At 47.3% G+C, this 23,422-nt stretch overlaps 1 protein-coding gene across 1 annotated transcript in view; it reads left to right on the top strand.

Moving 5' to 3' along the window:
* The first annotated feature begins 15,435 nt into the window (after nt 1-15,435).
* Nucleotides 15,436-23,422, top strand: part of LOC130127968 (protein shisa-6) — a 57,361-nt gene continuing 49,374 nt past the window's right edge. The window contains exons 1-2 of the mRNA XM_056297678.1: nt 15,436-15,998; nt 18,029-18,189. Coding sequence (XP_056153653.1) covers nt 15,436-15,998; nt 18,029-18,189 — 724 coding nt within the window. The remainder of the gene's footprint in view (nt 15,999-18,028; nt 18,190-23,422) is intronic.

Below are 23,422 nucleotides of genomic sequence, written 5' to 3'. Positions count from 1 at the left end.
GACATTTCATAAACCACTAGGCCACTTCACACCTTGTTGACAGCTTAGAGACACGATTGATGAGAATCAGATACATGGCATCAGGTTCGAGAAGGTGTAAGTTGACCTCATCTTTATTTCAACATATTGTACACTATAATGTGCAGCGTGGGATAAAATTCACCTTTCACGCACTCTGGCGCACACAATACTCAGTACAATCACTACTCCGGGACTCATGTCATTCCACCGTCTGCCCATCAGAGGCAGTGTGAGCAAAAGGTTAAGCTGAGCCCATAATGAAGGTCAGTCTAGGGCCATCAGTCTCAGCAGGGTAGATTTTGTTAATGCCAGACATGTAGTGCTCACAAATACACATACATTGACACGCGCAAACACACACACACACACACAAAGATGCACATGCACACACAACCCCACATGCATGCAGACAAACACACCCGAACAAGCACACGCGCACACGCTTACAGGCATTCATAGCTACTCAGCACAGCTGTGCCATGGGCTGACATGAGCACGTCCATTCAGGCAGAAGAGGTCGTCTCTCAGATTTGCTCATGGCTACAACCTTTGATCTCGCACTCCCTCCCTCCCTCCCTCTCTCTCTCTTTCTTGTCCTTCACTTCTCTCTTTCTCCCCCTCGCTCTTACTGCCTCCATCATCAGGGTAGCTCCGACTAAAAGCTCACTTATTTTTCCAGACTTTGAATTCAAACCAGTTTTTTGGTAAGTCACACTGAGCGGACGAATCCCCTTGAAACTGGAGGGGAAGGGGGGGGGGGCTTTTCCTCTCGCATCTGCAAAATCATGCAAAGCCATTGTTAAAAATCAGCGGCTTTAATTCTGAGCTCAATTGTGCCTTGGGAGGAGGGCTCGCCGGAAAAAGGGGCAACTGGCTGAAAATCTTTGAGCGTGCAGCGAGTTAAAAGATGGAGGATTGTGTATTTTTTCCTCTCCTCTCCCCTGTGTTTCCCTCCCTTGCTGCCTTCTCTCGCTCGCCCCTTCTTCCCTTTCCATCCCTTTATGGCGGTCTTCAGGCGACCTCGCAATCCCCACGGCGAGTGAGAAGAAGACAGCTGATGGGAAACAGCGGAGGGACATCACGGTGCGTGATTGTGGGAGTGGACGTATGAGTAACAAGAGCCCGGAAGAGCCGAGCATCCACTCACACGCCACGACCACAATACCCCAAGACGTCTGGCCTCGGCGTCACGCAATTTTACATTCACGCGCAACAAACAGTGATTTGATTAAGGTCGACGCGGCCAAATTCAGGCACTGGCTTTCTGAAAGTAACGGCTGAGAAAAACCCGTGACAATATCACCCAGGAGAGCGAAGTTAACTTCTGGCAACACGCCACAAAACGAGACTGTTAATTTTCTGCCGCCATTACCAGAGTGACGTGAACGTGCCAGGTTTTATGAATAATGTCTGGTGATGCACTCCCAATCTGTAGATTGTCCTTTTTTTTGGATCCCCCCCTCCTTTTCTCCTCAATTGTAACCGGCCAATTACCCCCCTCTTCCAAGCCATCCCAGTCTCTGCTCCACCCCGTCTGCCAATCCGGGGACGGCTGCAGACTACCACATGCCTCCTCCCATACATGTGGAGTCACCAGCCGCTTCTTTTCACCTGACAGTGAGGCGTTTCACCAGGGGGACGTAGCGCGTGGGAGGATCACGCTATTCATCCTAGTCCCCCCCGAACAGGCGCCCTGAACAACCAGAGGAGGCGCTAGTGTAGCGACCAGGACAGTTACCCATATCCGGCTTCCCACCCACAGACACGGCCAACTGTGTCTGTAGGGATGCCCGGCCAAGTTGGAGGCAACACGGGGATTCAAACCAGCGATCTCCGTGTTGGTAGGCAAGGGAACAGACCGCCATGCCACCCGGCCACCCCTAGATTCTCCTTTTTTGACCATAGAGACTGTTTAGTTCTGCACGTCGGTGTACAGAGAGACAGCAAGAGAGAAGAGAGGGAAGGAGAAAGGGAACTATTACAAAATGGAGGGAAAAATGAGAGATGATGATGATGATTAACCCTTTTATGGACGGCCCCCTTTTCATTCAGACACATAAACACTCTTCATACGTCAGCCTTCTCAGAAAACAAATACCAAGGAGCATAAAAATGGGTTTCATGGGAGGTTGCCTACTCATTTGGAAGCCACTTAGAGGGTGATGATGAAGCAAACACAAACCTACAGGGTCAACTTTTTTAACCCGCCAGCAAGAAAATCCGTCTGAGGAGAAAAACCCCAAACAGACCTAGCCCAGCCGTTAAGGAAACGTTCATATTATCAGCCTAAATTGAAAACAAGAGAATCAAATGGATTTTTCCATAACAGCACAGATACGCATCTACCGGAGAAACAGGTTTTCCTGCCTACACGGCTGGAGAGACCCGATATCCGAGAGAGGAGAAGAAAGAAAGATTGCTGAAAGGCTCGAAAAAGGCTGGGCGGAGAAGGCAGGTAGGACCACATGGCGGGTATCCTATTTAGAAAGTGAACGTTTTAGTGTTTCGCTCCGTGTGCCTCTCTCACCGATGGAGAGAGAGAGAGAGAGAGAGAGAGAGAGAGAGAGAGAGAGAGAGAGAGAGAGAGAGAGAGAGAAGGTTGTCGGATCCGGGCTGGACGAGGGTGAGAGAGGGGCAAGGTTAATGCACACTTTCATTCCTCCTCTCTGCCCAAGGAAAAGCCCCGGCTTTAAAGAAAAGGGGAGTGTGCTCTTATATTGGCAGATGTGACCCACTTTCACACATTCATACTTGAGTTACAATGAGCGCACACATGCACGCATGTGCAAATGCACTCACGTGCACACTCGCACACACACAACATGCATGCAAACACAGTTACAATGAGCGCACACATGCACGCATGTGCAGACGTACTCACACACACACACAACACAAAACACACACACACACAGAGCACTGCATCAGTGGAGAGGAAAACAGTGGCATCTGGAAAAGTCTTCCTCAGGGAGGCATTGACATGATTTGCAGGGGCCCGCTGCATCTCCCATCCATACTGAGGTGGTGAGATGCTCTGCCATAGGTTACATTTTACCTCTGCACGTGCTCGGTCTGACAAGCGATGGGAGAAACGCACACTGGAAGCGAAGGTGTGTGGAGAGAGGCGAGGCGCACACATACTATACCGCGCAGCACCGTAAGGAGACTTGTGGAAGCCATGTAATGTATAAATAATCACACTTTAAGTCTCATCTCTATTTTAAATTCTGCTTCGGAGGCGGTTGTAAGTTCATTCCAGCGAATCCTGAGCTGGATTGGCGAATAATTACGCATCACTCGCACAAAGGACTTGTTTTTCTTTGTAAATGAAATGAATGAAATTGTCTTATTGCAATACAGCTCCCTCTTTCTGAATCAGTAATAATTGATAGGCTGCAACAACAAAAAAAGGATGCATGACAAAAAAAATAGTTTTATTTATGCACAAGGGCTTGAATTTCTGATATGGTGATATTTGTAATAAAGCTTTAAATAAATTAGATGTGCTTAAGATTCTTTTTTCGGGGGCGGGGGCTATGCTATTGTAAGATTTGATATATATATATATATATACACTACCGTTCAAAAGTTTGGGATCACATTGAAATGTCCATATTTTTGAAGGAAAAGCACTGTACTTTTCAATGAAGATAACTTTAAACTAGTCTTAACTTTAAAGAAATACACTCTATACATTGCTAATGTGGTAAATGACTATTCTAGCTGCAAATGTCTGGTTTTTGGTGCAATATCTACATAGGTGTATAGAGGCCCATTTCAAGCAACTATCACTCCAGTGTTCTAATGGTACAATGTGTTTGCTCATTGGCTCAGAAGGCTAATTGATGATTAGAAAACCCTTGTGCAATCATGTTCACACATCTGAAAACAGTTTAGCTCGTTACAGAAGCTACAAAACTGACCTTCCTTTGAGCAGATTGAGTTTCTGGAGCATCACATTTGTGGGGTCAATTAAACGCTCAAAATGGCCAGAAAAAGAGAACTTTCATCTGAAACTCGACAGTCTATTCTTGTTCTTAGAAATGAAGGCTATTCCATGCGAGAAATTGCTAAGAAATTGAAGATTTCCTACACCGGTGTGTACTACTCCCTTCAGAGGACAGCACAAACAGGCTCTAACCAGAGTAGAAAAAGAAGTGGGAGGCCGCGTTGCACAACTGAGCAAGAAGATAAGTACATTAGAGTCTTTAGTTTGAGAAACAGACGCCTCACAGGTCCCCAACTGGCATCTTCATTAAATAGTACCCGCAAAACACCAGTGTCAACATCTACAGTGAAGAGGCGGCTGCAGGATTCTGGGCTTCAGGGCAGAGTGGCAAAGAAAAAGCCATATCTGAGACTGACCAATAAAAGAAAAAGATTAAGATGGGCAAAAGAACACAGACATTGGACAGAGGAAGACTGGAAAAAAGTGTTGTGGACGGATGAATCCAAGTTTGAGGTGTTTGGAGCACAAAGAAGAACGTTTGTGAGACGCAGAACAAATGAAAAGATGCTGGAAGAATGCCTGACGCCATCTGTTAAGCATGGTGGAGGTAATGTGATGGTCTGGGGTTGCTTTGGTGCTGGTAAGGTGGGAGATTTGTACAGGGTAAAAGGGATTCTGAATAAGGAAGGCTATCACTCCATTTTGCAACGCCATGCCATATCCAGTGGACAGCGCTTGATTGGAGCCAATTTCATCCTACAACAGGACAATGACCCTAAACACACCTCCAAATTGTGCAAGAACTATTTAGAGCAGAAGCAGGCAGCTGGTATTCTATCGGTAATGGAGTGGCCAGCGCAGTCACCAGATCTGAACCCCATTGAGCTGTTGTGGGAGCAGCTTGACCGTATGGTACGCAAGAAGTGCCCATCCAACCAATCCAACTTGTGGGAGCTGCTTCTGGAAGCGTGGGGTGCAATTTCTCCAGATTACCTCAACAAATTAACAGCTAGAATGCCAAAGGTCTGCAATGCTGTAATTGCTGCAAATGGAGGATTCTTTGACGAAAGCAAAGTTTGATGTAAAAAAAAATCTTATTTCAAATACAAATCATTATTTCTAACCTTGTCAATGTCTTGACTCTATTTTCTATTCATTTCACAACATATGGTGGTGAATAAGTGTGACTTTTCATGGAAAACACAAAATTGTTTGGGTGATCCCAAACTTTTGAACGGTAGTGTATATATACACAGTGCATCCGGAAAGTATTCACACCCCTTCACTTTCCCCACATTTTGTTATGTTACAGCCTTATTCCAAAATGGATTAAATTCCTTTTTGTTCTCATCAATCTACACACAATACCCCATAATGACAAAGCGAAAAAGGTTATGTAGAAATTTTTGCAAATTTATTAAAAATAAAAAACTGAAATATTGCATGTACATAAGTATTCACACCCTTTGCTATGACACTCAAAATTGAGCTCAGGTTCATCCTGTTTCCACTGATCATCCTTGAGATGTTTCTACATCTTGATTGGAGTCCACCCGTAGAAAATTCAATTGATTGGACATGATTTGGAAAGGCACACACCTGTCTATATACGGTCCCACTGTCGACAGTGCATGTCAGAGCAGAAACCAAGCCATGAAGTCAAAGGAAGTGTCTGTGGACCTCCGAGACAGGATTGTATTGAGGCACAGCTCTGGGGAAGGGTACAAAAAAATTTCTACAGCTTTGAAGGTCCTGAAGAGCACAGTGGTCTCCATCATTCGTAAATGGAAGAAGTTTGGATCCACCAGGACTCTTCCTAGAGCTGGCCACCCAGCCAAACTGAACAATCGGGGGAGAAGGGCCTTGGTCAGGGAGGTGACCAAGAACCAGATGGTCACTCTGACAGAGCTCCAGCGTTCCTCTGTGGAGATGGGAGAACCTTCCAGAAGGAGAACCATCTCTGCAGCACTCCACCAATCAGGTCTTTTCTGGTAGAGTGGCCAGACGGAAGCCTCTGCTCAGTAAAAGGCACATGACAGCCCGCTTGGAGTTTGCCAGAAAGCACCTAAAGGACTCTCAGACCATGAGAAACAAGATTCTCTGGTCTGATGAAACCAAGATTGAACTCTTTGGCCTGAATGCCAAATGTCACATCTGGAGGAAACCAGGCACCTCTCATCACATTGCTAATACCCTGCCTACAGTGAAGCATGGTGGTGGCAGCATCATGCTGTGGGGATGTTTTTCAGCGGCAGGAACTGGGAGACTAGTCAGGATCGAGGGAAAGATGAATGGAGCAAAGTACAGAGAGATCCTTCATGAAAACCTGCTCCAGAGCGCTCAGGACCTCAGACTGGGGTGAAGGTTTACCTTTCAACACGACAACGACCCTAAGCACACAGCCAAGACAACAAAGGAGTGGCTTCGCGACAAGTCTGTGAATGTCCTTGAGTGGCCCAGCCAGAACCCAGACTTGAACCCCATTGAACATCTCTGGAAAGACCTGAAAATAGCTGTGCAGCGACGCTCCCCATCTAACCTTACAGAGCTCGAGAGGATCTGCAGAGAAGAATGGGAGAAATACCCCAAATATAGGTGTGCCAAGCTTGTAGCTTCATACCTAAGAAGACTTGAGGCTGTAATTGCTGCCAAGGGTGCCTCAACCAAGTACTGAGTAAAGGGCGTGAATACTTATGTACATGCAATATTTCAGTTTTTTATTTTTAATAAATTTGCAAACATTTCTACAAAACCTTTTTCGCTTTGTCATTATGGGGTATTGTGTGAAGATTGATGAGAACAAAAAGGAATTTAATCCATTTTGGAATAAGGCTGTAACATAAAATGTGGGGAAAGTGAAGGGGTGTGAATACTTTCCGGATGCACTGTATATACCTTGCAGTACAGGCCTGTACTGCAATGTATTAAAACTTTTTTTTCCTGTATCTGTATTGATATATATTTTTTTTGGGGGGGGGGCCCTTTTCTCCCCAATTGTCCATCAATCCATCCATCCATTATCTGAACCGCTTATCCTGTTCTCAGGGTCGTGGGGATGCCGGACCCTATTCCAGCAGTCATTGGACGGCAGGCGGGGAGACACCCTGGACAGGCTGCCAGGCCATCACAGGGCCTCCCCAATTGTATCCGGCCAATTACCCCACTCTACTGAGCCATCCTGGTCACCGCTCCAACCCCTCTGCCGATCCGGGGAGGGCTGCAGACTACCACATGCCTCTTCCGATACATGTGGAGTCGCCAGCTACTTCTTTTCACCTGACAGTGAGGAGTTTCACAAGGAGGACATAGCGCATGGGAGGATCACGCTATTCCCCCCAGTTCCCCCTCCCTCCTGAGCAGGTGCCCCGACCGACAAGAGGAGGTGCTAGTGCAGCGACCAGGACATGTACCCACATCCGGCTTCCCACCTGCAGACACAGCCAATTGTGTCTGTAAGGATGCTTGACCAAGCCGGAGGTAACATGGGGATTCGAACCGGCGACCCCCTGGGCGATACTAATAAAATTGACTAGACTTGACTTGGTGGGCAGCGGTATAGACGGCTACGCTACCCAGACGCCCTCGGTAAGATGCAATATTAGCAATTTTTACAGTATCTATCATGTCTCCGCTGTGCTACGGCCCAGAGATCAGAACCAGAACCATCGTTATTTGGCCATGTATGCTAACACATGCAAGGAATTTGACTCCGGTTTAGTGGGTCTCAACGCTCTTACACAGAACAAAAACATAACACAACAGCACAGCAATCTTCTAATAAGTCTTTATAACAATACGTAAAGTGACTCATGAGATCTATTGAGGTAAGTGTGCGTTTGGTCACAGGGACCCTGTATTGTTGGAGAACACTTGTTTACTTGAATAGAGGAGAGGCTATTATTAAAAGTGTCTCACTTTGAATTTTGCATTTGCGATTACGGAAACAAATTTCATTTACCCAGCATGTAATAATGACTAGTTGTGTTTATTAGAGCTGTCGTTGTTCTCAGCTAAAGTGGAATAAATTATTCATGAAACTCTGTATGTCAAATCTTTTAGCGGGCAGCCATACCACAAGTAACAGGGGGGGAAAAATTAATGAGATTAAAGTCAATGAATTAGAATAATTGATTTCAGGTTTACGATTTTAAAGTAACTTTTTTCCACCCTGTGCGTAAAAACCATTTGCCGTGGCTATACACACTCGCTTTAATTGAACCCAACTGTCACGCTCGGGGCTCCAGACTTAACTTCTGCGCTCACTAACCACACGGTCCTGATCAAAAGATGACACTCGGCATCAAACGCGCCCGGCTGTAAATTAGAGCTATACCAGCGGGTCCGTGCAAGCGACAGGGACAGAAATGGCATTTTACGCTAACAAGACAGCGACGGTATATATGCTGACAAGTGTCATCACCTTCAGACTGGACACGCACACACCGAAGCTGGCAAGCTCCTTAAAGCCGGGAGGAAACACAAAATGACTTCAAGGGGGGTTTAGTTCTTATAAAACTGATGTGGCGCATCCATCCATTTTCATATTGCACCTCCGCAGCCCCACGTAAAACGCTGTCTCAGTGGTTTGTGACAGCGTAGCACGGGGCACGACAGTGACTTGAGAAGCACCTATCGTCCTCATCAGTATGGGAAGTGCCCTGTTTGCATAGCCTTAAAGCTGCCTGTGTTTCAATTTAAAGCTCGACACATTTTCCCCCCTCAGCCCAAAGCCCAGACTTGCAGCTCGCGGCTCCGTGGGCAAAAGTGGAACATTGTCAGGAATTCTCGACAAAGCACTTTCTCCAGTAGGACTCAGCAGCACGCATAGTTAAACTCAAGGGGACAGGTCCTCTTAAAAAGCTCTTGCACCCGGGCCCGGGCCTCTCTTTCTGTAATTTGGGAAACGTAGTTTTCAAAAGAAATTGGGTCATGGTAATGGCAGAAGAACATGCCATGTATAAAGGACTGCTCCCCGGAGAGTAGGAAAGAGAAGTCAAGAACAATGGTGGCCCTCATCAGGAGGGACCTGCTTTGTTGCTTTGTCAGTGCTGCCACAGCAACACCGTCTACGCCGGAAAAAAAAAAAAAACTAAAAAAAAAAAAAGAAGATTTTCTCTTTAACCCACATCTGTCTGGTCCTTCGACGTCTCATTAGTCTACCATTTCAGGTTAGTTACAGGGCAAACGGACTCTAAAAGGGCCTTGTTGTATTTAAAGTTCATCACTGAAAGTCGGCATCTGAGGCACGTATAGAGTAGATTAAGACAGAATAGAAAGCTGGAAAGGGAAAAACAAAATCCAAAATGTCTTTACGCGTGCTCAATAATCCAGGTAAGGCCATCACAGAAGGTTGAATCAGTTCATCTGGACACAACTTTTATTTAGAGAAGCGTTTCATCACTCGTCTAAGTGACCTCGTCAGTCTCAGCGGACTGCAGGTATCCCCACCCTTATAAACAACACAGTGGCACAATGACCGAAACCAACAATCGGGTTCATATCCAAATTGGTCATATTAATGGCCACGGCAATTTGCACGTGAAACCGATTGTTGGTTTCTGTCGTTATGTCACCGTATTGTTTATAAGGGTGGGGATACCTGCAGTCCGCTGAGGCTGAAGAGGTCACTTAGATGAGCGATGAAACATTTCTCTCAATAAACCTTGTGTCCAGATGAACCGATTCACCCTTCTGCGAAACCCGAAATGTGTTTATCTGCAGATACCATAATACCCCCACTAATGCAAGCCGTAGGAAAACAAAACAAACCCTGATGCAATGATGATGCTAAATGTAGCCCTGTATTTTCATGTCTCCTCCTCAATCATGTGTACTGCAGGGACAGAAATGGACCTAAAACATTAATGGATCAACATCCCAGTCTGTCGCCAACCACAACCCACAGATGTGGAGGAACGGGTCCGAAACACATCCGTTTTTCTAGTAATGTCCATTTGGCTATAGCTTTGTTTTTGGTTACCTTCATGTCCATTTTGAGAGGTGCAGAGACTAAAATGTCCTCTGTGTGTGTGTGTGTGTGTGTGTGTGTGTGTGTGTGTGTGTGTGTGTGTGTGTGTGTGTGTGTCTCAATGTATGCTTTCATTTGATGCTGTTCTTTTGAGACCTCCGCTTGCCTTTGAGCCCATCTAGTACGTCTCATTCTGAAGTCCCGGGAAACAGTGGAGAGTTTAAATTTTTCATGACAACAAGTATGGACGGAATTGTAAAAAGTGGTTACCAAGCAACTGCTTCGCCGCTTCCCAATCAACAACAGTGATGCTGTTGGCACAAGGCTCAGGCACAACTATCGTCAACGTCTCTTTTCCTCCGTGTCGCTCAATATGCACGAACTATATCGATTGAGCGTGTGAGAGATAGAAAGACCAAAAGAAAGAAAAGAATACAGAGGAAAGTGCCTCCCTGTGATTTTGTTAAAAGTTGACTTTCAAGCCGTCTTACCTTTCAGTTTAGCCAACCGAGGGACAAAGTCAAATCTGTAATAAGCCTATATTTCTTTTTTTTCTTTTCCTGATAGCTATTCCACGGATTTATAGCAGATAAAACGTCTATTTTATAAAAGTAGAGGGGTTTAGACTTTAAATTAGGATCTTTTGGCTTTCTCTCCTACCTCCAGTCACAGCACTGGGTGACATTGGGAGAAAATGCTTATGTAAAAAGTTATTTCACCTATACCGTCTCTCTCTCTAGGGAGATTTCTCTTTTCAAGTCCTTTAGCTAACGAGAAGTGGCGTTTCATCCGTTTCCTCAGAAGGGAGGCAGGAAAGGGTTTCACACAGAGGGGGGACGCCAGTGAAGGTGTCACTGTCAGGGAGATAACTCGGTGCGGTACAGGAAGCGGAACTCAGGTTCGGGGACGTCTGTATCACAAACAGTAGCTGTGTCTGTGAATGTTCTCATTCATCCAGGTCATGGTTATCCAAAGCAGTGGTTCTCAACCTTTTTGGGGTCCTGGACCCCCTGCGTATTTTTGATCTACCCTGAGGACCCCTCCACCTGATCTTGGGGGAGGGGGGTTGCAATTTGATAGAGACAGTAGAAACTGCATTTTAAATTGCATTATAGCATTTATTCACTCTTTGGGGCAAAAATAAGAGCTTTCAGTTGTAACTTAGATATATGTAACAAAACAGAATATGTATTCAGTAACTTTCAGATATATGTAACAACAGAATTTTTATGCAGTAACTTTTAACAATGCAAACGGGAGCGAGATCTCTTATTAAAATACAATAAATTACACTTGTGAAACAGATGTAATTAGAGAAAAAAGTCCTGTTACCCTTTATAGTTTAGGTAGATAAAGGTCTCAGTCACATTTGAGTAAAATAATCCTATTTCTATAAATGTCATAGGATCTTTTTTTAAAGATATTTTATTTTCACGGACCCCTTGCAATTACACCACGGACCACTAGGGTTCCGCGGACCCCCGGTTGAGAAACAGGAGTTGAGTCAAGTGCAACTGGACTTCATTCAACTCCAGTTGCACCTGATTCAACTCCTTTGGAAAACAGTTGCTGTGTTTCCATTAAGCATTTTTACATGCATTATGAAGTATCGCATTAGAAAAGGTTTGTGGAAACAGCAAAACTTGAAAAAAACACTTAAATTTCGCAACAAAAAAAAAACCAAACACAAAAAAGTTTTCACGCTCACCTGGGGTGTTTTCTGCCTTTCTGGAAAAATGCTGCGCTTAATGGGACACGGAAACACCTTTGCCGAACAAGTCTTCTTTTTTTAGCTTAATTGGCAGTTGGCAAACAACGATTTGGTGCATTACCGCCACCTGGGACGGAGAGTGGATCAGCAAGTCTATTTAGTAAAAAAACAAAAACGAACAAAAAACAAAACCCTCACGTCTTCGCAATTAACCTGGTTATTTCTCAGCTTTGCGAGAGGGACTAAACGCCTCTCTCGGCTGCTGCCGCCGCCGCCGCCGCTGCACACCTTCTCCAGAAACTCCTCCAACACCCAGAAATGTCCTTGCTGTATCTACAAGTATGTCCATTCTCTTTCTACTCCAGAAGTACAGTTAATTACCGTTGCCAAAAAGGCCAAAAAACGTCAATCTGGTCCTTACAAAAGTAAAACCGAGCATGCTTCCTGACTCACGTGACCTCCTTAGCTCGTTATCTCACGTCATTCTCGTGGTTTCTCTCCATTCTTTTAGCGTCACTCCCTGTTCTGCTCTCGTCTGATTCACTTTCTCTTCCCTAATTCTTTTTTGGACACTGTGCTGACCCCGTATCATGATATCTCTTGCAGTGCGGGCACTTTGCTTGCGCTTTATCAACTTCAAAATCTTCCAGATTGCAGCTGTCCTTCCCACATCCGACTCCCATTACATACTACAGCAACGTGTCCATATTCTTGACAGCGAAGCCAGCTGAGAGGAGCTCTCTCATACGGCCTCACCCTGTAACTCGCATAATCAAGGTACACTCTTTCTGGCAGTTCCCCTTCAAAGGTCAAACACAACAGACTTACTCTCCTCCTTCGATTCTTTCTCTGAATCTAGTCATTCTTCCTTGCCTCTCACACAGCTGCAACATCCCGGAATAATTCAGCCTCCACTGCCAGTGGCACGCCACTTATCACCCCCTTCTTCGTTGCTTTTAATGCGAGTGGGAAGCAAGTCACGCAGAGATAACTTCTAAACACCTCGATCTTAAGGGCTCTATCTCTCTGACGCTTTGATATACAATCAATGATAACCATCCCACTTCTAGTTATCCTGATCGATCGTACATCTCCAAGTTTTCTCCCTACTAACTTCACGGCCGCTTGCGGGTCCTTGAAAATCCCGTCTTCTCTTGTCACGGCTATCACCCCAACGAGATAGGTTTCCTCTGTTCTCAACGACTGACTGGAATCGCCTGAGTAATTTGATGTATTCTTCTTACTTTTCTTATTTTCAAACCCTCTCGTGTCCTCACTCTCATTTTCAGTTTCGCTCTGTCTCCCATGCCATTTCCGCCCCCACGAGGATATCCCATGAACTCGACATGACTCTCGATTATTCTTCTTCGTCTTCTTCCGCCGCCATCTGCCGAATAACGTTCTAACTCACATGACTGATCAGCTGTTTCCGCTGTCGGGCGTCTTCCCGGATGTTCCCGTAGCGCGACTTTCTTCGGCTTCGTCCCCGGGCAGCGTGAAACATGGCCAGTAACACGAAAAGAACAATTACAAATTTACCAATTGTAACAAATTGCTGAAGATTTCTCCCCATTTTCTCCCGTAGATGGCCGAGGCGACTGGTTTTATTTCCGGTTAGCGACCACTACTTCTTCTACTTTATTTATTACAACCATGCGTAACGTAGCCTATGCCGCTAGCTTCTGACGAAACTACGCTTCGTGTAGCCTAGTTCATCCACTGCAAACCAGTTGATGGAAATACGCCTAATTCGCACTTCTTTTTTCTTCTTTTTTGCGACATTTCAAAAGTTCGCTTAAAATTCGCGTGGCAATTAATGGAAACGCGGCTAATGTAGCGTAATATAGCAGCGGCCAGCTAGCTCTCTCTGACCTCTTTAGCGGCGATCTTAAAACGTGGCAGCATGGTAACAGGTGTATTGGTCCACACGCTTTGACAGTGAGTGCTGATGGCCCTGGCTGCAGGCAGGCAGCCTTTGATTCTTTCCCGCACATTCCACACTTCTCATTTGCTGTCGCTGTCAAGACAGATACAGTATTTGTTGGGTCAAAATGACCTGTTGACTGCCAATACAAGTAACTTGTCAACACAGGAGCAAAGACATTTGTTATAACAGTGTGGTGTGATGAATACATTACAGCTTGGTTCAGTCACTCCCAATTTATCTCGACCATTTCCACCTAATCCCCCAAGTGGAATGACTTGGCCACTGGTAAATAGCATATTACATACATACCAGTGAATAGTGGTACAATGGTGCTTTATCTGAGACTGAATGTAGGCCCTAGTACCATACAGCCAATTAGGCCTATTATCTTCTCTTGATAGAGAACAGTGCTTGTTCGAAGACTTGCAGCTACACATGACAGGATGCCATCACATTGGATTTGTGTTGATGTACTTGAGCTGTGAATGCAAATTAAAACAGTCATCCATAGGGATCACCAAGCTGGGGCGCAGGTATAGGCGGCAACTATGCCCAGCAGTAAAATGAGTGTGGTCATTTAATTTGAAAGTGTTAATGCCAATAACCGGACTGACGGGGAGGGAGGGAACGCAGTTTAACCGATGGCTGACGGAGTGGTGACGCCAGCATCCAAGTGATGTAAGAAAACTGACGGGGAGGGAGAGAGAGAGAGAGAGAGAGAGAGAGGAAGTAAGAGAGGAGTCTCGTTTGGAGCGCAGATATTTTCCTTCACTTTCGGAGACCCGGACAGGGAGCAAGTCACCGACGGGCGTCTGAGCAGAGGTAGGATGCATTTCGCACATTCATTCACTCGTCATCCTTTTTGACATGAAATACTATCGCGTCATGTTGTTTCCACCGCCGCGGAAATCACCGTCCGTTCATCCCGCGACGCGAAACTATGATAGAAAATTAAAATACCACGAAGCAAAGTAGAAACGGTCTTTTGACGGTATTCCAGTGGCTATGACAACGGGAGGCGCGTTTAAACCCAACGCGAAGGTTTTCAAACACAGCGCACAAGACGTCGAATGTCACTTTTACGGCGAGTTGCGGAGCGTCGTGACTAATTGGGGGCAATTAGAAAAAAAAACAAAGCCCCGTTTGTGAGACGGACGGCGGCTTTTTCGTTTGCGGAAAAAAAATGTGCAAAAAAAAGAAAAAAAAAATTGGACATAGGCTACACAGGACGGGCGTCTGATGGATGGTGGACCGATAGGTGGTCTTAAGGATGCTTCATGAGCACGCAACGCAAACGCAGCCCCCCCCACCCCACCCCACCCACCCCCAAACCGCCCCCCCACCCCATTTTTGACGCACAGATAAGGTTTAATTCAATTCCGTTTGTCTCCTCGCTCCAGCGTTACTTTGACTTGAGCCCAGCGACCCGTAAAGCCGTCGCCGCGCCGGTGCACCAGGACTGGCTCCCGGAGGTTCAGCACGTCGGACAGCGGCCGCCCAGCGTGCGTCACATCTCGCCGGCCGGCGCGGGGAGCCCCACCTGATGAAGTCCGCCCGCTGTGGACGCGGCACCGCGGCTCTCTAGTGTCTCCCGTTAACAACACTGCCAGTGTTGCCGTTGAATAAATATATAAATAAACAAATAATAAGATACTTAATCATCTAGCCCGAGTTCCCCACCAACGAATGACATTGCCGACACTCCCGGCTGTTCCCAGTATGACACCGGCGCCGGAGACCGAGCGGGCAACGGGGGACGACGGGGCAACGACACGCACGCGGAACTGAACCCGTCCCACCTCCGCCGGCAGGGAACCCGTCGGCAGACCCGAGTCGTTCGACGAGTTGATGCTTCCACCATGGGGATCAGGCACCTCCTGCTGCTGCTCATATACCTGGACCCGCTGAGCGTGCTGAGCGCCGCCGACGCCGCGGGGGGCGGGAAGAAGGCGAAGCAAGCGGCCAAAAAGGGTCCCGGCAGGCCGCGGGAAGCCAACGTCACCGAGGCGGCCCCCACGGCGGCGCCGCAGAAGACGGTCCAGGTCCAGCCGCCGGCCGCCAGCAACCACGACACCTGCCTGGGCTACTACGACGTGAGCGGCCACTACGACAAGATGTTCGAGTGCAACAACACGGACCACCGCTTCTGCTGCGGGACGTGCCACCTGCGCTTCTGCTGCGAGTACAAGAAGGACCGGCTGGACCAGAAGGCCTGCAAGAACTACCACAAGCCCGACTGGGCGCCGGCGTTGGTGCCGTCGCCCGTCCCGACGGGGGAGACGTACGACCCGAGCATGGACCAGACCAACACGGCCGTCTACATCACCTGTGGGATCATAGCCTTCATCATAGTGCTGGGGGTGTCCGTCAAAGTTGCCTACGACAAAGCCACAGAGCCGCCTCAGGAAATGAATATTCACAGGTGAGTCCACGCTGGGACAGCCAGCCACCCGTCTTCTGCCGAAATCATTTGGGGAGGAGGGGGGGGGGTGTCGTGTGTATTTCTGATTGGCAATATGGACATTGTCTATACACAACGTGTGAGACTATTTTGCTGAGGTCTACGCAGTAGTGGCCCCCTATCTGCCTCCTGATACCAAAGCTGCATGTATATCTGTAGAAAAAATAATCTTTAGAAAACATTGCACGATCAAAATATCTGTATCAAGATGTCTCCGCCATATTCCACAATGTTTAGGCCTATACCTGCAGGTTTCCTCCCTGCATGGAGTACTGCACAATCTGACACCAGGCCCTGCCCCGAAAGCAGCAGTGAATGGGATGAATAGTGGCTATAAACGTGCACAGCACAATATGATAGGACACAGGGGTCAAAGGTCACGTTTCATGCCAGTGGCCACATCCAGTCTTGACATGAAGTAGATTTCACACGAATGCGGGGCTCGCCGGTGGCAAGGTGGAAATGTGCCATCGTAAAGCACGTTCTGTCTGAATGAGAGGAAAGATGACCTGCCATCAGTTTGAGGTTTGTGCAGACGTTCCGAAATTAATCGAGGGCATTACTTTCAACCCTTTGTGTCGGAATTAATTAGCATCTAAAGGCAAATTGATGCAGTACCTTTCAGCTCAGATTTTGGTTAAGAGTCGCAGCGAATGCCAAATCTCGCAGTGCGACTGAATAAAAGCTGAAAATAATTACAGAGGTGTTCAAAGGGAAGTATCAAAGTGATTTTGGTTGGCTGGCGTGTTTGAGCCGTGTTTGCCTGCATGTGTGTGTGTGTGTGTGTGTGTGTGTGTGTGTTGGCATGTGTGAGTGCTGCATTTCTATGGGAAGAAAAGGGAACGATGTCCCATATTATGTGTTTAGATATTTTTTTCTTTCAGTTTCTAGAATAGAATTTGAATAAAATGGGGTTTTTTTTGGACTTTTTTTCACCTTTTTCTTCACTGAAATTCATAAGAAGCCTTGTACACGAAGGATGAAATACACATCACACACCGACCCCCCCCCCCAGCTCCCCGCCCAACCAGCAACGCACCACCGCCTCCTCTCCTCTCCTCTCCTCTCCTCTCCTCTCCTCCACCCACTGCACATGAAAATGTACTCTTTAATTCGGCTCTGAAAATTGACGAGAGTGGTGAGTGGATACAATTTACCACCTACACTTGACTTGACTGCAGTTCAGTTCTGCAGCTGCGTCCCGGTTCCCTCCCCGGGGCCTCGCCATATGAAGGTTATCCTACGCTTGCCAACATGTGTTGTGTAGCCGAGCAAATGCTGACACACGTTATTTCCTCAGGATTAAATAGTTTTTTTTTTTTATTGGATATGTAATGCAGCACTCGAACGACGGTGAATAATGGATGGCGTTAAGGCCAGGGGATTTATGAAGGTTATAAGAGGAGCCTGCTCCTCGGAGCACGTTCAGCAGCAGACACGGCTATAACCCGGGTGGGTGAGGCTAAAACATGCACATGAATGCAAAGTTCACGCTGTTGCTACATCTTGCTATACGGCTTTGTGCTACTGCAGTAATAAAAGAATAACGCGATTTCCTCTTTAAAAGATAGTGCCAGAAAAAGCACAAAAAATGCATTTTTTAAACTTTTTTGTTTTCTTTCATTATCACGCTGTTATCCCTCAATTCCTCTCTCTCCCCTCAAGGGCTTCACTATTTTTGCATGCACCTGGTGTGGTCTGGAAAAAATATGAATTTAATATGCAACATAATTAGCGTAGAAACTCATAAGCCCAATGCTGTCTCTCTTGTAAATGGACATTTTCCGTGTTTCCCTGAGAAACACAGCAGAGTGCAGCTGCCAGGAATAGCACAGCACCGTCTCCACAACCAGAGACCATTTTCTGTGGAAAACAGAACAGAACAAAACAAGCAGACATAAGCAGAGACGCTAACGTGTAATTAAGATCATCTTTGAGACAGCCGGGCTGCTAAAAGCGGTGTTAAAACATACATTGTTTTGTGTTCTCAGGGCCCTTGCAGACATTTTGAGGCAGCAGGGGCCCATACCCATATCGCAATACGACTGTGAGAACTTCGCGGCGATGAATGGCTCACCCAAAGACAACACACCAATCAGAACCTCATCCAAGAACCACTACACCCCTGTCCACACCTCCAAATCCAACCATGGTAAGATCTTCTCTCTTTTTCCTCTGCTACAGACCTCAACGTCCTCAAGCTTTCCAGGCACCCACGAGGTTGTGCTCATGCTTGTGACTATGCAGTGGTCCTCCACCAGGCTTTAAGGGGGATTTCAAGGAAACCCTTTATGTGCACACTGCTCATCCCTGCCGATATGTTTTCTGTAAATATTACTGCAGAGGTGATTTACATGCGGCAGTTTTCCCCCATGCAAAGCGCAGTATTGCACGCCCCGGTGCCTTGTATCTCCAGCGCGCCCGTTTGTTCCCGAGTGTTTGTTTCCACACGCATGCATACACACTCTACAGCCATCGTGCCCACCCTCTTAGCAGTGTAATATTCAACGTTAACATCCAGTAATCATCCAATTTGAGCTGGAAAGGGAGGAAAAGAGAGAGGGAGAGAGAGAGAGTGAGCTAGGCTGCTAGTGGAGATAATTGCGGTCTGACGAGGTAACGTCGCCCTGCCATCTCTGACGGGGTGGAAGTGATGGCCTCTCAGTAGCGCAGTGGGTGAATCAGCCGGCGCTCACACCCATGCACACAGCAAACACTGAGCGCGCCCGGTGATTCAACCCCACGATTCGGAGAGCAGACACGCAACATAAACGTGTTATATGGCGCAGAAAAAGAGGAGAGGTGAGTCATGTGGTGCGGGCAGGTTCCATGGTGGATGGAGCAGGTGTTGTCCTTACTGGTAGGAAAGAGGCACGAGCACTTGGAGAGACAGGGAGGGGAAGGAAAACAAAAATGGCAGAAGTGAAAGAAAGAGATGTACCTGATTTAAAAAAAAAATCTCCAGAAATGGCAAAAGCTGAGACTGAATCAATGAGACAGAGACACTGAGAGAGAGAGATAGAGAGAGGGAGAGATGGGGGGAGAGAGAGAGATGGGGGGGGAGAGAGAGAGATGGGGGAGAGAGAGAGATGGGGGGAGAGAGAGAGATGGGGGGGGAGAGAGAGAGATGGGGGAGAGAGAGAGATGGGGGGAGAGAGAGCGAGATGAGAGAGAGAGAGATGGGGGGGAGAGAGAACGAGATGAGAGAGAGAGAGACATTAAGACAAAACGGGAAAACGGCACAAATCTTGGGTCGCAGCCAAACTAATTATATTAATTTTCCTAATTCCCTATCAATTACTTTTTACAATGCAGTTCCTTAACAAATCTCTTCACACTTTCTTTCTCCAAGTGCATATTACCTCCGTGGTACCCCAAACATAATGTCTGTAATGGAGTCTATCATGAAAATATGAAGTAAATGGATTATAATTGTCAATCAACAATTTAGATTAAAGTGATTCATGTGAAATTTTGCAGTCCCAGATCCTACATTACAATTAAAAAGCCCATAAACTTTTAGCGACACTGTATATTGATTGTGTTCAATTCAATTCTTGACTCAGAAATTGTAGAAAAACAACAAAGATGTACTCACAGCACAGAACAACACTAGACTGACTAGCTAGACTTGTGGCCACCACTATTCGTGGAGCCATATTTCACTGTAGGGATTCACCTCTGCACAGTGTGTGGTTATCTTAGTGGGACCTAGATCTGGGATTTCTGCAATAATGTCTTCAGAGTCACCTGTTCTGCAGGTGGTTAATATTTGGCGCTTGACAATCAATTTTTTTCTTCATGCAAGTGATTCACAAGTTGGATCATTTTGGTCTCATGGCACATCACACTCGTGCACACACACATGCATGCACGCACGCACGCACACACACACACACACACACACACACACACACACACACACACACACACACACACACACACACACACACCTCTGTTTTCCCCTGAGCACATTAAGTCACATCATAACTTCACAGCCACATGCACACAACATCGGACGGGTGCAGAATACAGAGCGAGACAGTTTTATCATAGTGAAAACGAAAACGTTTCAAGCCATCAAGAAGAAAAACAGCGGGGATAAACACATAAAAACGCCAGGAGACCGTGGTCGTTTGAGAACCATTCGAACCGGTTCCTCAACAGAACAGCACCTCGGTTCCCAATCCTTGCAGCGACCAAAGCCCTATCCCTGAAAATATCTACCTCCCTAATTGGCTGCATCAAATCCTCTCCTAGATCTGCTTTCTTCTATGACGAGGGCACAGACGTGAGCACTTTTGGGAACACCTGCGGTCAGCGTGACCTTGCGTGTGTTCATCCTGTCAAGGCTGGACACCACATGTATCTCTCCCTCCGTCCCCCCCTGCTTGGCTGGGAGTGTTTGGTCTGCTTTCATGCAACCACTGATCAGTGCTGGAGAACACAACTCCGCATTACTAAGCCGTGTTCGGATCAGTGCAGCCTTGCCAAGCAAGCCCCACCCCCCCACCCCCAACCCCTCATCAGGGATCCCAGTAGTCCTCATGGGTTGGGACATGAAAGGCAGTGACAAGCAGAGAAGGGAAAGCGTGGGTAGTGTGTGTGTGTGTGTGTCTGTGTGCGCGTGTGTGTGTCTGTGTGTAAATTGGGAGTTCTATTCTGTGCCTAACAGGCTCGGTGGCGACGCCGTGGAGGGAGCCCACTCGCTAGCATAGAAAATGCATATTCATGTGCGCCTAAATGTGCATTTGGCACGGTTCGGGGGAGAGGCGGTCCTCCTTGAGGAGTGGGGCTCTCGTTCGGAGCTGCTGTTGTTGCTCAAAATGGCACTTCACATCCACGGACTTTTGGAGGGTGCACTCTTGCATCAGGTGGAGAGACCTCGTAAAGCGAGTGTCTAAAGGGCCCACGAGGATCCCGTCGACCCGAGTTAAGAGCGGGAGAAGCATCTGTTTCCGTTTTGATCCTCCGCATAACAACGCCCCGGTGCTCTCTGCGAGGCCAGAGAAATAGCTCCTTGTTTGGCCGAAGTGATTTTTCCTCCTTCATCCCCCGCTCCCGGCGTTTAGTTTAGATGCCACTGTGCAAGCACCTGTGGACTATTCCTGAATGCAGGTCCTGCTTGATGGCACGGTGTCCTTGGTGCAATGCAAAACGGTTGCCTGCAGTTTTACAATGATATATTCGTTTTTCAGAAAAGAAATAGAAGAAGAAAAAAAACCCCAACACAAAACACAGGCTGCCCAGAGCGAAAACGGTGCAGACAGCATAATATGAAACCAGTGTGACGGCTGCTATTTCTATTCCCGTGCACTCTGCATAGTTGTGGGGCTGAGATGCTGTTTTAGGGCGGAGGGTAAACACGCAGCGCCCCGCAGCCACAACAAGGAGAAGACCTTGGAAAGAGGCGGAGCTGATACCTTTACCGCAGCTTGCCGGTGGTTAAAGTAAACAATAACCGCTTCTGTGAGTAATGCAGTTTGGCCCTCAGCTCTCTTCAGATGGAGCTGATTTATTTACCTCACACCACAGGCAAAGATTTGTCTCTTTCTTTCTTTCGTTCTTCTGAGAAATGTTCCTTTGTTTCTTTGCCAGCGTTTTCGTCACGCACAGAATGACGAAAAATCGGTCGAGGGTGGTGCGGCGGGAAGTTTCTCCTCTCTCTCTCTTTTTCAGAGTCTCAGTTTTACCTGGAGGACACAACAAAAAAGCAGCTCTGCGTCCCACCGATGCACAATAAAAAGACGGAAAATACAAAGAATTGGAAACCATCGACTTGGACTTGAGGAGCTGTAAAAGGAGGCTGGGGGCGCGTCCCCGCTCGGTCTGTAACAAGGATTCGTCAGGCATCTCTATCTGTTACATCTCCTATCCTGTAGGGACACAGACAGGCACTCGAGTTGGTTTCAGATGAACAACTTTCCAAGCATAAAGGTCAGTTGTTCTGGACTGCTAAAGGTCCTGACAACCGCATGACAATTGGCGCTATTTAGCCTGCTCCGACACGACCCCGGGGGTATTTTAAGCACTTGGTTCTGTGTGTGTGTGTGTGTGTGTGTGTGTGTGTGTGTGTGTGTGTGTGTGTGTGTGTGTGTATTCTCTGTGCAGTGGTATGAGTCACCCACGCAGTGTGCACAACTTCTGCCCTCATAACCAAAATGGCTTAATTATTCCAATAGTTGGCTTGCAGGCAGGTTTATAGGCATGCCCAGAAACACCTAAACCGCCTGTCCGTCCCAAAACGCACAAACCCAGCGTCCTCCCCCGTCCGCTAATGAATCCCGTTGTGCGAGGAGAACATCTCTGCAGTGATGTTACTGACTCCCACGTGGCCTGATAAGCATCCTCCGCATGTTACAAGCAACATTTCTATGCTGACTGCGTTAGCATGTTTAACACAAACTTCCTCCTGAGTGCACCTGTGTCAAACCTCAGCATCTGAGAGACCCATCTAATTGTCTCCTGCACCCGCTCTCATTATTACCTCTTATGCTGCAGGACCTTTTGCCCTGTGTGTGGGTGTGTGTGGGTGTGTGTGTTTTGTGAGTGACAGATAGGAAAACGCGTGTTACTCGGGTTACTTATGGATTTATTAAGCGTTCGATTCTATCCGCCTTGCACCGTTGGTGTAAGAAAAGGAGCAAATATGGAGGATGGGAAAGCATTTTCTTTCCCTTTTTTCGCATGATTCTGGAGACATTTTCTCTTCATGTACCCAGGCGTGCGGGATGGTGTTTTAAGTAGGGGGGGGGGCTGCCAGCTAAAACGAAACGTGTTGTGGCGAGCCGGCATGGGAGAACGAGTCGAGAGGCAAAGATCTCTTTTTTAATCACAACTCGCGTGCCCCCATACGCCGCACGACCCCAGGAGTGCTCTTTTATTCACACCGGCCAGAACGGACCAGAACTGACAACAACGTATTGAGCCCCCCACCCCACCCCCCATGTCCCAAGTGGCGACATCAGTCCAAGTCACGGTCCTACAGTCAGTTAGTCAGCAAACGGTCTCCTGCTTAGTCTGATTCGACCCCCCCCAAAACAACAACACCAGAGCCAACCACAACATGAACACCACATCATTAAAACACAATGGCCCTGGCGGCCTGACCAGGGTGTCTCCCCCGCCTGCCGCCCAGTGACTGCTGGGATAGGCTCCAGCGTCCCCGCGACCCTGACAACAGGATAGACGGTTTGGATAATGGATGGATGGGCGGACATTACCAGTCCCATCAGCCATTGCGCTCCCCCAGCGCCGAACCGCCGAGTCAGAGCGACCCCGGTTGCCACAGTATGACGTCATTGATTTGTTTGTAAGGTGCGTGTGTAGCAGATTTGGAATGGAGTGTTTACTCCCTTTATTATTAATAATGTACATTCCACGCA

This window comes from Lampris incognitus, chromosome 17 (genome assembly GCF_029633865.1).
Source record: "Lampris incognitus isolate fLamInc1 chromosome 17, fLamInc1.hap2, whole genome shotgun sequence".
Lineage (NCBI taxonomy): Eukaryota > Metazoa > Chordata > Actinopteri > Lampriformes > Lampridae > Lampris > Lampris incognitus.
This window is presented reverse-complemented; position numbering and strand designations above follow the sequence as displayed.